Below are 15,489 nucleotides of genomic sequence, written 5' to 3'. Positions count from 1 at the left end.
TTTACACCATCAACTGAATGTCACATAAAATAAAAGAAGAGTGTACTTTTGCCTTCTCCACTGTCTATCAGAGTGTTAAAGAAAGATACAGTATCTGGCATAAACAGATACTGTACATTTTAAATTATACTGCAATTCCAAACTCTAAAGTGTCAAAATCTGTAAAAATACAGCTCTACATTTCTGTCTCCAGAAATACACATCTTGTTAAAAATATACAGCTCAAATACACCTGACAGGTCTCTTTCCTATTCTTTCCTGTACCAATAATACACAGCAGGCTGTGATTTGAGCCCTTTGTCTTTAGGGCAATGTATTCAATGTTTTATTTTTCCAAACCATGGTGGAAAAGCAGCTTCACTACGTCTAAGACCCAACCCTGAGGCCAGTAAGATGACAGTGTCCTTCATGCTACAGCCAGCGCTCTGCCACCCCACCCACCCCCACCACCTCATCTCTCCCTGCTGTTGGTATCAGCTGTGATGACAGCGGATCAACAGCTCATTTCTAATCTCCTTACGAGCACAGGTATAAGAGGCAGGCAGGCCAGACTCCATGCTCAGAGCAACCCTAGCTTAGAGAAGCAAACCGCGGCCAGTGAGAGCTGGTTTGGGCTCTCGCCTTTGTCTGGCAAATGGTCACCGCCGCATAGACGGTAAGTCCAAGGCTCTGGGTCGAGCAAGGGAACAAAAAGCTGACTCCGGCGGAACGAGACTGACAGATGCAACTGAAGTTGGGTAGCTGTGCACTTGGGAAGCATGAGTGTAGGGGCATTTGAAAGTGACAGAGGAGGCTGTGCTTGAATATTTGCATTCAATTGGCTTGAGTAAGGAGATGAGGTACTGTAGGTGATGAGGTGTTTAGTTTATCTGTAACCAAATAGCCTGTCTCCATAGTTCAGAAAATTTGGTCCACTTTCCATGCAATCCTAGGGGTCAATGGAAGTAGACTGTGCTTTTTACTTTGGGTATTTTCTGTCTCTCATGGTAGAAAACGTAGTGGGATTAAGTAAATTCAGCCTGTGAACATTTTTCCTTGCACAAGGTTGCATTCAGATAGTCAGTAGGTAAGAGACTCTGGGATAAAACACTAGAGAGGGTTAGGATGTATCATACAAAGACCTGAAACATGGACTATTTCAGAGTGACACCAAGATGCAAATGCAGTTGGGTGATGGGAGAAGTCTAAAGGGATAGAACGTATTGTGTTTCTTCCGCACCAAATGCTTTATAACATGGCAGCACTAGTTCAGGCAGTACTTTCTGGGACTGAGTTCAGATTACCGGCAGCCTTACTGGCATATTACTAAAAACCTTGTCAAGATAACAGCATGCTACAATGTGCATCTAGCTTCCATTTATCGTCTCCTGATATGTGCCCGACATAATATTTAAACATTTCAGGTGATCCAGGTTGGGTTGTTTATTGAGATTTATTGAAGATTAACTAGATGGGACTGACTGGGATAGGCTTACTGTGGAGCAGGTTGGTTTTCATCAAATGCGTGGAATATGTAAACTCTCACTGTTGAAGTGTTTCAAGGCTGTGAATTGTTTTGGTCACATCTGATTATTTACACAGACGGAGCTCATGAGTACACAGTAAGGCAGAGCAGGTACCAGTTGAGTAAATACTCACGTAAAAGCTGGTGAAATCCTGCTGGAATTAAAATGTTCATGTTTCTTTGGAGAAATTAGGAAACTGAAGGGTGTGCATTTAGTGGGTTTGATTAAAGAGAAGGGTTCTAGGGTGAAATGTTTAAACTTATTAGTTTAAATTTATTAGTAATAATGTAGACTTCCTTCTTTTAATAGTTCAGAGATTTTTTCCACTTTCCATATAATCCTACAGGTAATCAGTAATAGTTATGCAGTATATATGAGAAAACAATGCATGTTCATGTTTTAAGCAAATTCTGGCAGTGAATTTACATTTTTTCTCTGCACAAGATTTAATGTGCCTGTATGAGGAAGAGGGTTTTTTTGTCATCCAGGAAGAGAGATAACATTGAAACAGTTATGGTTGTCAAGGAAATGGATTATGATAAATTTTTTATTTTCTTTAGGGGTGGGGACCACAAATAAACACAAATAAAAGTCCATAAAAGCAGTTTCAGGGAGTTTTGTTATATCTTGCACAGCGTATGTAATTTCTTTGTGTAAAGCATGCAGGTTGTGCATTCAGTGTGCAGATATTTAGAATCCCCCGGTCAAAGAAACAGATGTTTCTGGTTGCAGACTATATACATATATACTTGAGGAACATGAGACAGAATTGGTTTGTTCCTTCTGTCTCTTTCCCTAGTCAAACAATTCCTTTATTCCAATCCTGCTGAAAACCACTATAAAATGTACAATCCAGCTCCACAAACTTTTAGCTCCATCATAGCTCTGACTGAAGGCAATCTTGATAAAACTGTAAAATGATATTAGGCTGCAAATATGTGAAACTCCTATTGGAATGTATGCCAACTTCTGTTCAAACTGGTTTTCTGCTTGCAGATTCCCAAGCTGCTATTTCCCAGGGGTTCCTGATATTAAATGGAGCCCCAATGGTCTCTTGGTTTATCTGTCACTTAAGATCACGTTGCATATTGGTTAGCACGTTCTTTACATAAAAACAAAGAAAAAGGAACAGTAGGAGAGGCAGCAAATTCATTAAATCAAAGTGATCACCTAAACTACAATGAAACAGACATCTATAATCTGTTTAGCCACATGCAGGGATAAACTGTCTCAGTGTAAGGAGATCTGAACTAAACAGGCCCTAAAATTAGCATACAATATTGTGTTGTCGGATGTTGTCGGAGTGCGAGGATGCAAATTGAATTGAGAAATGCACGTGTCGCTCAGATTACCATGTAAACAGCTGTGCAGGAAGAGCATCTTTTGGAGATTAAAGAGATTTAGAGAGATTTTTGACACTTCAGCACATTTTATGTACAACAGGTATTAAAGCTGGGAGGGTGTAGCACTCAGAACCATAGAGACCACAACAACAGAAACTAGATCTAGCATATATCTGAGGTAAGGCTTTCCAAATGGGCTATGCTGTCAACAATATGCATGTTTATAAATATTGCTAAAGATAGTGGTAGCAACTGAACTGGCATTGCTTTATTTTAAATAATCATCATTTCTCCTTCTGACCTTAGTCAGTAACAACTACAAGTGCCAAAATTGCTGTGTTTTCTTCTTCCTTCTTATTACTTCATATTTTTGGTTCCACAGTGGACATATAATCTTGCTTAGATTTGTATCTCAGAAAAAGAGTTTCCTTTTGTTGAGTGTGCAGCTGTTGTTACAGGTGATGCTGAAGAATGGAATTAATGGCCAGTTTAGTGAACCAGTTCTGAAGGCTTTTTGTGTGGATGAGGGAATGAAGAGAGACAATGAAATGCATTAGGATTTCCCTAGGTGCTTGAACTAGGAGTGGATAAGCCAAATTTGTTAATTACATTATTACTGCTTTGAACAATTTGCTCATCTGAATAAGAAAGGTCTATAAAAGCAAATTGTAGCTGAGAAGATTGGTATGTTGACAACAGAAATGGTTGACAATGTTTTCAATTGTACAATTGTTTTAAATAACAATTTTGTATAATATTGTTGAAGTTGGTTGTATAATATTGTTGAAGAGCTTGACACTGTAAATGATGATGAAGAGATTCTTTGGATTAAGTATAAGTGTTTGAATTTAATTGTCATAATATTAATTTAAAAAAGCAATTTACATGAATACTTTTTAAACCAGTCTTAATTCCTTAGCACTGAATAATACCCATGGAACAAGTAGCACTTCAATTTTGTAATACAAGCATAATCTTAATAATCTTCTACAACTACTATACTATTTTTCCATTATTAATAACATTTGTTTAAATGTTACAAATATACAAACTCATATGCATTTAATCATTAATACAAACACAGGCAGCACTCGGGTGAATAGATGTAATATTGTAATCTATACACACATACATTACAGGATAGTAAACTGCATTTATGATTTTGTTTTCTTGAAAGGCAACAAAATGTATTTGCTTTGACAGAAAGTATTATTAAAATACTATAATGGAATATAAATAATTGTTTCTTATTGAATATTCCAATAGTGCATATTCTTTTCTGCTGCTGTTTAAAAGATTTTGGTATATTTGTTAATGGAAAGGAAGTATACTTAGTTTTTATTTCTTTGTGTTCCCGATTGTCCTTGTTCTAATAGGATTATGTATGAACCCAGCTCAATGGCAAAGTCAAGGGAAGGCAATTAATTCAAGCAACTCCATTGGAGGAGATTACAGAAATTGGGTCATCGCTATGATAGCCACACAGCCAATCCCCAAGAAGCAAACAACACCCAGGGATGTCTTATTATAAATAAACTTCTTAATCCTTTATTGGGAAGAGGATTAATATTTTTCCACTGAGCTCAGTATGGTGGATGTACTGAGTCAAGTAAGATGACACAAAGAGGACCCTGCTGCCATCTATAAAACACTGTTTTCTGCATTATGTGTGAGCGTGAACTTCACTGGTCAATTAGAATCATCCAAATACCATTAATCTGATGTATCTAAGTATGAAACCTGTTAATATAGGTTCCTGAATGATCTTCCCTGAAGAACAATTCTGAAACCAACAATTTGATAATTCTGAGAGTCAGTTATGTACTTTCTACATTTACAAAACCTAGAAATTCTCTGACATTCATAGCATAATAACAATATCTATTTACAGGACATAACATAAATGCAAATTTATTAATCTAAATATCAAATAATGCTCTTCACAGTTGGAAGAATTATGGTAATCTGCAATTTGCAGTAATGGGAGTGTCAATTCAAGGTGAAAACAATATACAAATACTGGTTAAAGATGGCTAATTCATTTGCAAATAGTGGTGATTAAATTCACATCTTGTGTCTGGAGGACTACATTTCAGAGGAGACAGGCAATTAGCAAAACCCCTGCTTTACAACATTCAACAGTAAGAAGAGATATAACTTTCTTATTTTCTGTACCATTATTTTTGTCTCATTCTTAATTGATTATTTTTTTAATCGTGGGACATATCTTAGCTTTTAAAATACTGTTTGCGAAGCCACTAGGTCTTCAAATGAAAATAACGAGCCAATATTGTGTTTGAATATAATATTATTTCTCCTTCTCTTATAGTAAGGACTTTTGAGAGTGTTGTAACCTCAGTCATCTTTTTATGCCTGTCTCTCTCTTTCCCCAGTTCCGAACATCAAACACCACAAACACGGCTCAAAAAACATCACTTAGGTCCACTGCAGGTGCTCCGACGGGAGCACCGCAGATCTCTGCGCCCCCAAGACAATCTGACGGCACCCTCCCAGCCCCCACAATGAACCTCGAGCCCCCCAAGCCAGAGATCAAGTCCGCCACCCGGGTGAGTGGCGGCCCAGCTACACCACGCAAGGGACCCCCCAAATTCAAGCAGAGGCAGACTCGTCAGTTCAAAAGCAAGCCACCAAAGAAAGGAATCCAGGGGTAAGTACTCAAAGGACTCTACATGGGTCCATTCAAGATGACTTCCTTTATATGAAATTAAGAAGTATGATCCTTCCATGCTAAACACGGACAGCATGTGCCAACGAGATGCATATGACTTGAAAGACGGCTAAGAAAGACCTAAAGATAGGTAAAGGACTCAAGCTAAGAAAATCGAATTGACATATTTAAAACAGTTCTGAGTGGCACACTGGTTTGCATTGTTGCCTTGCAGCTCTGGGGATCAGGGTTCAATTCCAGAACCTGGGGTGCTGTGTGTGTGGAATTTGTGTGCTCCTCCCATGTTTGCATGGGCTTCCTCCTGCACATCCGGGAACACTGGCCCTGGTGTGAGTGTGTGCACGTCTGTGGTTGTGTATGTGTCTGCCTTGTGATGGACTGGCATCCTGTCCATGGTCTACGCTGCCTTGTGCCCACCCATTACTTACTGCGATGGGTTGTGGCTCTCTTGCACATAGCACTATTTGTCTTTCTGTCATATATATTGCTGTCAAAGGGGTAATTGGGATGGGTATGCAACATGACTCTGTAACAGGGTTTGAATGGCAACCTGGATCCAGGCTGCAGAGGAAAACACTTTCAGTGCTTCCTCTAGATCTGCTTCTGTCAGGGCACTGTTTCTCACCTGCTAAGCCAATTTTTACCTCTTTTGTTCTCCTGCACCCTTTCCAAACAGCTGAAGGAGGCTGAACAACCAGAACCTTGTGTTTTCTGCTTCTTGTTACTTTTCAATGTGAAATTAATCTCTGCATGAGTTAATCATTACAATGGCTGTAGCAGCCCATTGGCAAAAGACATGTCTACTTTACAACACAGCAGAGTAACAAGTAATTCCTGTTTCACTCTTCCCACTGCTACTTGTAAATAAGCCAATGTCTACATTACAAAACTGTCAGCACATTTATATTTTACATGTTTAACTAACAGGGTTTTTCAGACATAAGATATGTAATTATGTGTAAGAATTAACTAGCAATCACTATTCTGACATTTGTATTTCAATTCAAAATCAGTTCCTTATTTCTGATCATAAAATTCCATCCAAGAGAGAAATTAAATGATATCAAATCATAAAAATAAAATAAAGGTTAGGTGTTTTACTTGCGACATCTGGTTTCTGTCTCTTCCTAATGTATATATGCATCTTTAAAAGTTTAAAATTACTTCACAGCAAACTACACCATGTTGCTGTTAATGCTGTTCTTCACTGACATTACCCTGAATATTTAAATGAAATTGTGGAATTCTGCCCATTAACTATCTTTCACTGATTGCAGATTCGGAGATGATATTCCTGGAATGGAAGGTTTGGGCACAGGTGAGTTTTAATGACATGAGATCACTTTATTGGACACATACAATTTCTTGTACTAGGAATTTGTCTTTTCGCATACCCCAGCTTGCTCTCCATGAGACACACAATCAAGGAGAGAAGCTTGGGGTCAGAGCGCAGGGTCAGGCATTTATACTGCGCCCCTGCAGCAGTTGGGGTTAAGGGCTTTGCTCAGGGGCCCAATGGAGTAGGATTCCTCTGCCGGCCACAGGATACAAACCAGCAACCTTCCAGTCACAGGCACAGAGCCACCTCACCGGCCATTAATGTAACAACATATTGTAAATGCACTACGTACCAATAGCAAGACTCCCTTTTACCTTCACTTTCTAAATCACCTATTGACAGTCCTGATTACAGGTAGCAAATACCCTGGATGTTGGGTAATTGTTGTATATCACCATTTACAAACAGTGACTGGAAACCATGTGGCGTTGGTTTTGGCTCGTCTTAAGAGACCCAGTGTGCACTACAGTATGTTCAGCTTGCATTGAGCCACACTTTCTAGGTGGGAAGGTCATGAAAAGACCTGCATGTTTCCCTGACAGCTGTTGGTTTGCTTTGCAGACATCACTGTCATCTGCCCCTGGGAGGCCTTCAGTCACCTGGAACTCCACGAACTGGCACAGTACGGCATCATCTGAGACCTCTTGGACGGCCCACAGCCCTTTGTGCATTTCTCCTTTCGCACCCTTGATCTTCGCCGCCCCCACCTCGTCCCTCCTGGGACCCGACAGGAACAGCTATCATACGGAACAAAAAATGAACAAAAAAATGGGAAAATGGAAAAAAAAATACTTGCAAAAAAATTCTACTATCCTAAGGACTTTCGTCCTCTTCTTGTTCTGTTTTTTTTTTCTCTCCTTCTTGCCTACTTCTTGTCGCCAAAATTCGTATGCGTTTCTGCTCATGGTTGTAGACACTCTCATTATCGTCTGCCTGCCGACAACGATCCCACACTCTCACTTGCTTCTGCTCTCGTCTTCCTAGGGACTTTCAGCCAGCATCTCTCTCCTGTCTGTCCTCTGTCACTCTAACCCGCGCTTTTGGTCTCTTCTCATCTCCTGCCCTTTTCCTCTCTCCCTTTTCTTCTTGGGAACACAACGTGAAACTTACGCAAGCGAAGCAGCCTCTTGTGAGAAAACAAGCGAGAAAACCCATGAAACGTTTCGCGGTCGTTTCATGCGCTCTGTGTTTTCGACGACACCCTGAAAACCCACCCAAACTAGCAAAAGAAAAAGATCTGAGCCCTGTAGAGGTGGGACATTTCGCTGATTGTCGCCTAGCGTAATTTTCACTGAGACACCGCCGATATCCCCGCCGCGCTGGTTAACTTTTCCACAACCGGAGCAGGATCCCATCACGTCACACCGTACCGAACTCATCCTCTTTCACCTCCTCTTCACCTTTCTGTTAATTCCCTTTTCTATCTTTTGTATTTATTTGTAACTCGTTTGTTTTATTATTCTTTATTAATTTTATTTTCTAAATATGGACACACTCAGGGATTAAGGCTTTTTGTTTCTTTTTTTTTCACTGAAGCTTTCGTTGCAAACCTAGCGCCATTATTTTGTACACACGCAATGTTGTTTGATGCGCCCTCGTAGTTTTTTTCTCTCTCCTTTCTGCCGTCTTTAATCATTTATCCTGTAAAAAATGGGGGGCAGCACTGGTATCAACAGATATGTGACACTTCCTCAAGTCTAAAATAAAGTGTGAAGGCGATACGTGATGTATGGAAGACTAGTACCTGAGGGACATCATTTTGTTAACGTCCTGGGCCATCCTGGTGCGTAGCTGGGCACGTTTACACACGGACAAACATACCGTACAGACCATCGCTCACAGGTACAAGTCCACACTCCAGCCGGGTAATATTGACAACGGCTGAGATCCTCTGCCTGTGTAGCAGTGGGTTATTTCTTAACATTTTCTGAAGCTGCTAATAACAGTTACTGTATTATAGCTATAGGTTTTGTGGTTTTTTATTCTCAGTTCCGTTTTTTAATTGATTTTGAACGGCACTGAGTTCTAGGTACAGTTTTGTGCTGTCTTGTAATGTGTTTTCTCTTCTCACCCTCACCTTCCCCTTAGTGGCCATTCGATTCTGTTTTCATTTCCCTTCATTTCATTCTTTTGGCATGCTCCCTTTCTTTTATGGTGTTCCATCTTCGTGTCCCATTGCACATTTCTTCTGTATGTTATCATCTTCTGTAATCATCTTAGCTGTCTTCCTGTCATCCGTGTGTTTCAGTTTTCAGGTACTGTAGCTTCACGACGTCATTGTCATTGCATGTTTATACCCGTGTCATCACATTGATTATTAATGTGTAGCTTCTGGCATGCTTCCCTCTAAATTGCACCTATCCCTGTTTTGCATTGTTTTCACTTTGACCTTTCATTTCATTTCTATTTGCCTGACATCATTGTGTTGAATGCCCAGGTGCACCTCAGTCCCTATACCTCTGCCTGATCATTATTTTTATATGTCCCATGTACGTGTATTATGTTGTAGTGTGCGTCTTTGTCAAAATCTTTCTCTCGTCCCTTCTATTGCATCTCAGGTATTTACCTTTGCATGTCACTTTCTTTAATTTTTTGTTTCACTATATTATTTTCACTGTTAATAAATTCAATTTTCTCTACCATGCATCAGCCCTTTACATATTTATATATTACATATTATATATTGAAGCATGCACTGCAAGGCCATTTTACGTATGGCTGAACTCAAGCTAAATTAGCAATTTGGGGCTTGAATATAACAGAGCTATGCAACATTATGGCACCAGTTTGCACTGTCTTCATATACGCTTTATTTTTCTTATACTGTTTGAACTTTATTCTCCATTTGATTCTATTTTTATGGCTCTCCTTTTTTCCATCTAACTTTACCTTTTCATTTTCAGTTCTTTCTTTTTCTCTTTTCTTATTCTAATGTGTGGGTTCAAGCCGCTGAGTACCAACCTGAGATCAGTTTGTATACTGATACCAGTGCTAACAATCTGCAGTAGTTGGTGTGGCTGAATGGGGAATTGGTCATTTCTTGTCACTGAGAAAAGAGACTACACCTTCTGCTGCAGTGCATTGTGGGTGATATCAGGAGTGATCCTTCAATATGAACCACTGTTATTCAGCAAAGGCAGTGCTCCCATGTCATCAGAAACCAAAGTGAATGAATGTCCTCTCTACAGGATCAAATCAAAATAAAGCTTGAAAAAAACAGGAAAAATAAACTTTCTGCATCTTGCATGTGTTTATTTCAGTGTCCTTTAGACCGAGTTCAACATTACAACTTTTGCCACAATATCTCTCTTGCTGTTTGCTTTTGTGAATTCTTGTTCCACACAGAAGAATGGGCATATACTAATGCTCAAAAGAAATATTTTTGCACTGTCAGTTCTAGGAGTACACTGGTAATTCTCAAATGATTTTTAAAACAAATGTTTTTCCTCCCTCATACTATGTATTTGCAATAGCTGAGGCTACTGTGCATAAAAAACACATGAAAGTAACATCTTCAAGTGTCAGTCATGGTATAGCTTTCTGAAAACATTCTTCCTGGGTTTACATAATCAATATCAGGCAGGACATATAGCACCTCCACTGTTAAGATAGTCCTCTGAATAAATATATATTTAAATATTTATAATGCACAGTACACATAATGGCCACCAAGAAAGGCTAGTACAGCAAATAATCAATAAAATAGTAACAAATAAAAAGAACCCCATAAAAACTATAGTTAGGAATTTTATCTCCCAGGAGAGTCACAGCTGTTCTTTTCTTCCCAAATGTTCCCAATATGTTTTACTTTTGGGAAGAATTCCATTTCATTCAACGCTGAAGTGCAGCACCCACCTGAGTGACACACAACAGCCACTCTGCAACCTACTGGTGAAGAAGTGAAAAACTATCACCGTTTGAGCCAGGAAAATGTTTGAAAGGCCAGATTGTGCAAACTCACAGTGACATTCAGCCAGAACTTCAGGACCAAATTCTACACTCTTATAAACAGTGCCATGAGATTCGTAATGACCAAGTAGACAGGACCTCATCAGAAGGATGGCACAGTGTAACCTTTCATCTTGATTTCAGAAACTCAGACCCTAACTCAAACCTGCAATAATTTCCCAGAGGAAATGGTGAATAAATATAAGAATAAATATAAGTATTTAGGGACTTTTCTAGGCTGCATGTTAAAGTTTGAGGCAAATGTCTCTTCTATTTTCAAAAATGGGCAACAGATTCTCTTTTTCTTAAGGAAGCTTAAACAATTTAAGATTGATAATTTGTTGTTGATCATGTTTAAGCAGTCTTTTATTGAAACTGTTTTAACGTTTGCACTGATCTGCTGGTTTGGGAATCTGAGTCTGAGGTATAAGAACAAATTGGAGAACATTGTCAATCAATGTCACAAATATATTGATGTGCTGATCATTCTGCACTATTCCATGTCAGTCACAAGTCTTGCATAAAACATATCCCATCCTAGAGGACTTTTCACACCCTTTACTTAACAAAGTTAAATTACACTCCTCTCAGAGCACAGATACAGATTTTCCAATCTAAAAACAAACAGATTTAACTTCTCATTTATACCTGTGGCCTTAACTCTGTTTTTAATAGATGATTCTTGTACATGTACTGTATGTGAACATTTTTTGTTTTTCTTTATATTTCTGCTGCTGTAAAACAAATTGAGGATAATAAAGACTCTCTCTCTTCACCATACTGGAGCAGTAGATGGGAAATTCTGGTTCACAGATAAAAGTGCCACCTACTGGCTCAGCAACACTACTTATAGTAGCAAACTGGTTTTCATAGATGTTTCCCATAGCACTATTCTTCAGCTTCTGGGGTATAACAAGATCAGTCTACAGGATGGTAACACTACTGGTAACACTACTGTGCTTCACTGACATTGCTCCAATACAACCTTCTTGTATAAATGGGTACTCTGCATATTGTCATTATGTGTTCTCAGTTCATCAATCTTCATCAATCTTGTTAAACAAAGGTTTATTATAAATTACATTAAAATTCTAGTCCTTTAGATTGTAGAGAAAATAAAATGACATTTCCACCAACAGAATACACAGAGAATTTGTGCAGAGACTTCATAAGCCATGCAGCATATCTGACGAAGAGAATTCTTTTATTCTATTTATTGTGTTTCTAGTGGATGGCAGCTAAGGTAATCACATGCTGGCTTGTAAGTATGTTTTGCTCTTCTGAATATCATCCACCAAATGCATGGCAATGAACAGGCTCAGGATTTGCACCCCTAGAAGAACAATGCCCACCATGCCAGTGATGCCCGTGTGTTGCCTGATCCAGCGTGAGATGCCACCCAGACAGCCACCCAGGTAGATCACGCTTTGAGCGGAGAACTCATCGAGCAGCTGGGCTCCAAGACCGCACTGTGAGTTCCACACTGTGCCATTCTCCAGCGGGTCGATACAGCAGGAGGCGGGCACCCCACAAGCCTGGACACCTGGGGCAGAGCAGTTAAAGTACCTGGCAAGGTGAGAAACGGAGACAGGTCACAACAAATGTCATTGCTATGGAGAGTGGTACACCGTACACTATGAGTTGTCATGCCTGCTCCTGCATCAATGTTCAGCCATGGAAACAATAGCTTGTGAACATGGAAACAGGGCATTGAGTGGGCATTTTGATCAGTTTAGAAACCAATTGATTCAATGATGTAGTCAAGGGCTTCACTGGAGCAAACTCTAGAAGAACATGTTGCTCCTGAGGAATTTTGTTCTGTTGCACAACATGGGCTAAATTGACATCCATTCATAACATTTTTAACAAGACTATAAATAATCATTGATGTAACAACATATGTTAAAGAGATGTTATGGTATACTAATACTGTCTTTTTTCAGTTTTTTTTTAACAATGGGTGTCGGAATTTGCTTAAGTATGCTGGTACTTGTTCTTTACAAAAAATTGCATTGAGTTTTATACACTTTGAACCCTTCTATAGGAAGAGAAAAGCACTCATTATTTTTTTTCTAAACGTACAAATTTAAGGGCTTGTAATTCTTCTCCTACAGCCCCGAGGTGCAGCTGTGTTGTGAAGGAAAGCTGTAGCTGTGAATGCACTCACATGTTCAGTTCCCAGTCACGGTAGCTATCTGCCCCACAGCACTGCAGTCCTATCTGGATTTCATCCATGATGAACCTCAGATCCAGGTCATCCTGATAGCGTCCCAGGGCGGTCAGCATGCCACTGCGCAGGTATCCCTCAATCTGGTTGCGAAGTGTGTACGCCACAATACTGGACAGCACCTGCAATGTCACAAGGACTAGCACTCCCACAGAGAAGGTTCTGAGTAGGCACTGGTTTTCTCTCAGGGCGCCCACACAGCCTGTGAGGCACAGCAGTGAGAGGACCAGCCCCAGGGTCACAAAGATTAACATGGGGTCAGTTCCAATATGCCCAATCTTTTCCTGGGAAAAAGACTCCTTGTCTACCAGTCCCCAGAGGCCAATGGCCAGAGCCAACAAGCCCAACAGGGTGAAGATGAAGTTGCTGGAAAACAGGAGGTATTTCAGGCAGCGGCTGGTCAGGCTGCTATGTTTGTGATCCTGTGGAGGCCCAAAGAAAACAAAGTCCTGTGATGCCAATGTTGTCTTGTCCAACAGTGCTGGCTTCTTGGGTCTGCCTCGACTCCCAAGTCCTGCTCTCTCGATCAGCCTGGAGAACAGAGAGGCCCTGGCTTCTGTTTGTCCCTCTGTGTCAGAGTGGGTGGATGTTGATTGCTGGTCTTGCATCCGTCCTTCATAGCTCTCTCCAGGGTCTGTGTATGCATTAGCGCCCAACGGCTCCTTATCTCCATCTCCCTTTAAGAAGGAAAAAACACTTAACTAAAACACTTGAACGAGTTTAACGATGTTGAGAAGATTATTCAAGGGCCTCTGGGTTCCCAGTTATCCCAGACTATCACTGACATCAAGAAATACTGCGATCTCGTTCAGGAGTGAGGGAAAGAGGGAAACTGGCAGTGAAGTTCTCCCAGTGAAGCATGGGAAAACACAAGAAAGGGTAGATGTGAGGGGGCGGGGGGCAGGGGAAAAGGAGTATCAACACTCTGGGAGAACTGGAAGAGAGGTGTGCCGTCAAAACCTACAAATGATTAGCAAGGATTTGAAGGAGACAAGTCTGCAGTTAAGGGAAGAGGGAGGTGTGATACTAGTTTCAGGATGATTTTGTTTTGGATGTCTTTCTGTAATAGGAGTTCTGAAACCCCTCTCCGAGGACGCAGACAGAGAGATCAGTATGATCTTGACCGTTAGAGTTGTGGGACGCCTCCTCTCAACCCCCCTGTCTTTTGTTCTCCCATGCTTCATTAACTGCTGGTTTCCCTCTCTCCCTCACACTTGAAGAAGGCTCCACAGACACTATTATGTGTCTCTTTTCTTTTCAGCATGGAATTCACCTTTACCTGTTCCTTTGCATCCTATGCACGCTGACGTTTACAGTATACACATCCCTACTTGAAATACTGTAATCTGTCCAACATGAGAAATTCTAATGGCTCAGCTCTGTCAATTAGAAAGAATCAATTTGCAGTCTCTTTACTCCAATAGTCAGGCTGCTGCTGCTTTTTCGGTACTTTGAAAGAAACAGATCACATGGATTCCTAGTCTTAAACCATAACTATTTATTTAACCAAATAATATCAACAATTCTATATATTTCTACATGGTCATCTTATTATCTTTCAACCTATTTCTCCATTTAAAATTTCTGTGGCTGTATGACCAGCTGGCCATCTGTTCTATATGTACCAGATCCTCTGTACTTTGATTTACTTTTGATCTTTTTTTCAAAGATTTTTAAATATTTCACAATACCAATGCCTTTTGCTGTACTCAACTAGTTTTCCCCTAGAGAACTTCCTGGGGAGATCTGAAAGAAGCTGTAAACATAAATATGTACTATTCCTCACCTTTGGTATTAGAAAACTTTTCTCATCATTTTGGCTTTCATTCCTCTTCATCCACGAAAATGGAGACCTGACTGATGCCATGTACCCCCTCATACTGAAAGCCTCAAAATCGCCAAAAAGGAAAGGCTCTTGTTGCCTCTTCAGCAGTGACACTGAGGCTGCTGCTTTTGTGAGGATAAAGGCTGTGCACTGTGTATCCCCTGGGTTTCGAGCTACTCTCGGAATTCTTCATCATGTGAGAGTCATAGGAGAGAGATTAAAGCCGTCCTCACTGTGTCAGGGGTACTGAGAGATCTGTGTGATGGTGTGTATAAACTAGAGAATTAAGAGAGTTTACGTTTTGGAATTGCACGATTTATGCTCCGTGCACAGGAATGACACCGAAAATATTTTGGGAGATATTCGTCGTGTAAGAAGCGGGTATCTGTGCCCTAGCCAAATGGAGCTACTTAAAATACATTCAATATACATTTAATCGTGTAGATTAATTTCAGTATTTTCCACGAGTTTAGACGGTTATCTGTTCAGGAGAGATTTACTGAAACAAAACAGAAATTAGTGCAAACAAGTTAGATGAAAGCTGTCGGGAGCATATTCAAGATACAAATTTGCTATTTGTCTGAGATTAAACAATATAGAAATTCCAACACTG

General features: G+C 40.1%; 2 protein-coding genes across 3 annotated transcripts; one reads left to right on the top strand and one right to left on the bottom strand.

Annotated features, from left to right (window-relative positions):
• Nucleotides 1-544: 544 nt before the first annotated feature.
• pde6gb (phosphodiesterase 6G, cGMP-specific, rod, gamma, paralog b) lies at nt 545-10,120 on the top strand. Of its 2 annotated transcripts, none has more exons than XM_006635169.3 (4): nt 545-655; nt 5,242-5,516; nt 6,815-6,855; nt 7,438-10,120. In XM_006635169.3, exons 2-4 carry the CDS (start codon nt 5,371-5,373, stop codon nt 7,512-7,514), a joined length of 264 nt encoding a protein of 87 aa, XP_006635232.1. In that variant the 5' UTR covers nt 545-655; nt 5,242-5,370; the 3' UTR covers nt 7,515-10,120. The 2 variants fall into 2 exon arrangements, with proteins under 2 accessions (XP_006635232.1, XP_015211359.1); XM_015355873.2 differs by lacking the exon at nt 545-655 and adding an exon at nt 2,932-3,026.
• A 101-nt stretch (nt 10,121-10,221) lies between these two features.
• On the bottom strand, nt 10,222-15,365 carry tspan10 (tetraspanin 10). Its single transcript, XM_015355872.2, has 3 exons — nt 14,838-15,365; nt 12,992-13,728; nt 10,222-12,390 (listed from the first exon to the last, which is right to left on the bottom strand). Exons 1-3 carry the CDS (start codon nt 14,928-14,930, stop codon nt 12,072-12,074), a joined length of 1,149 nt encoding a protein of 382 aa, XP_015211358.2. The 5' UTR covers nt 14,931-15,365; the 3' UTR covers nt 10,222-12,071.
• Between the last annotated feature and the right edge of the window lie 124 nt (nt 15,366-15,489).

The sequence above is a fragment of the Lepisosteus oculatus genome, chromosome 9 (assembly GCF_040954835.1).
Source record: "Lepisosteus oculatus isolate fLepOcu1 chromosome 9, fLepOcu1.hap2, whole genome shotgun sequence".
NCBI classification, from domain to species: domain Eukaryota; kingdom Metazoa; phylum Chordata; class Actinopteri; order Semionotiformes; family Lepisosteidae; genus Lepisosteus; species Lepisosteus oculatus.
Note: the sequence above shows the minus strand (reverse complement) of the source record. Positions and strands in the feature narration are given on the sequence as shown.

What these genes read in the sequence shown, in the direction of transcription:
- pde6gb (XM_006635169.3), top strand. Translation starts at nt 5,371, where the DNA reads ATGAACCTCGAGCCCCCCAAGCCAGAGATCAAGTCCGCCACCCGGGTG. An exon ending in CCAAAGAAAGGAATCCAGGG is followed by an intron (nt 5,517 to 6,814) that starts GTAAGTACTCAA and finishes CACTGATTGCAG; the next exon opens with ATTCGGAGATGATATTCCTG. An exon ending in AATGGAAGGTTTGGGCACAG is followed by an intron (nt 6,856 to 7,437) that starts GTGAGTTTTAAT and finishes TTTGCTTTGCAG; the next exon opens with ACATCACTGTCATCTGCCCC.
- tspan10 (XM_015355872.2), bottom strand. Translation starts at nt 14,930, where the DNA reads ATGAGGGGGTACATGGCATCAGTCAGGTCTCCATTTTCGTGGATGAAG. An exon ending in AAAGTTTTCTAATACCAAAG is followed by an intron (nt 13,729 to 14,837) that starts GTGAGGAATAGT and finishes TCCTTCTTAAAG; the next exon opens with GGAGATGGAGATAAGGAGCC. An exon ending in CGTGACTGGGAACTGAACAT is followed by an intron (nt 12,391 to 12,991) that starts GTGAGTGCATTC and finishes TCACCTTGCCAG; the next exon opens with GTACTTTAACTGCTCTGCCC.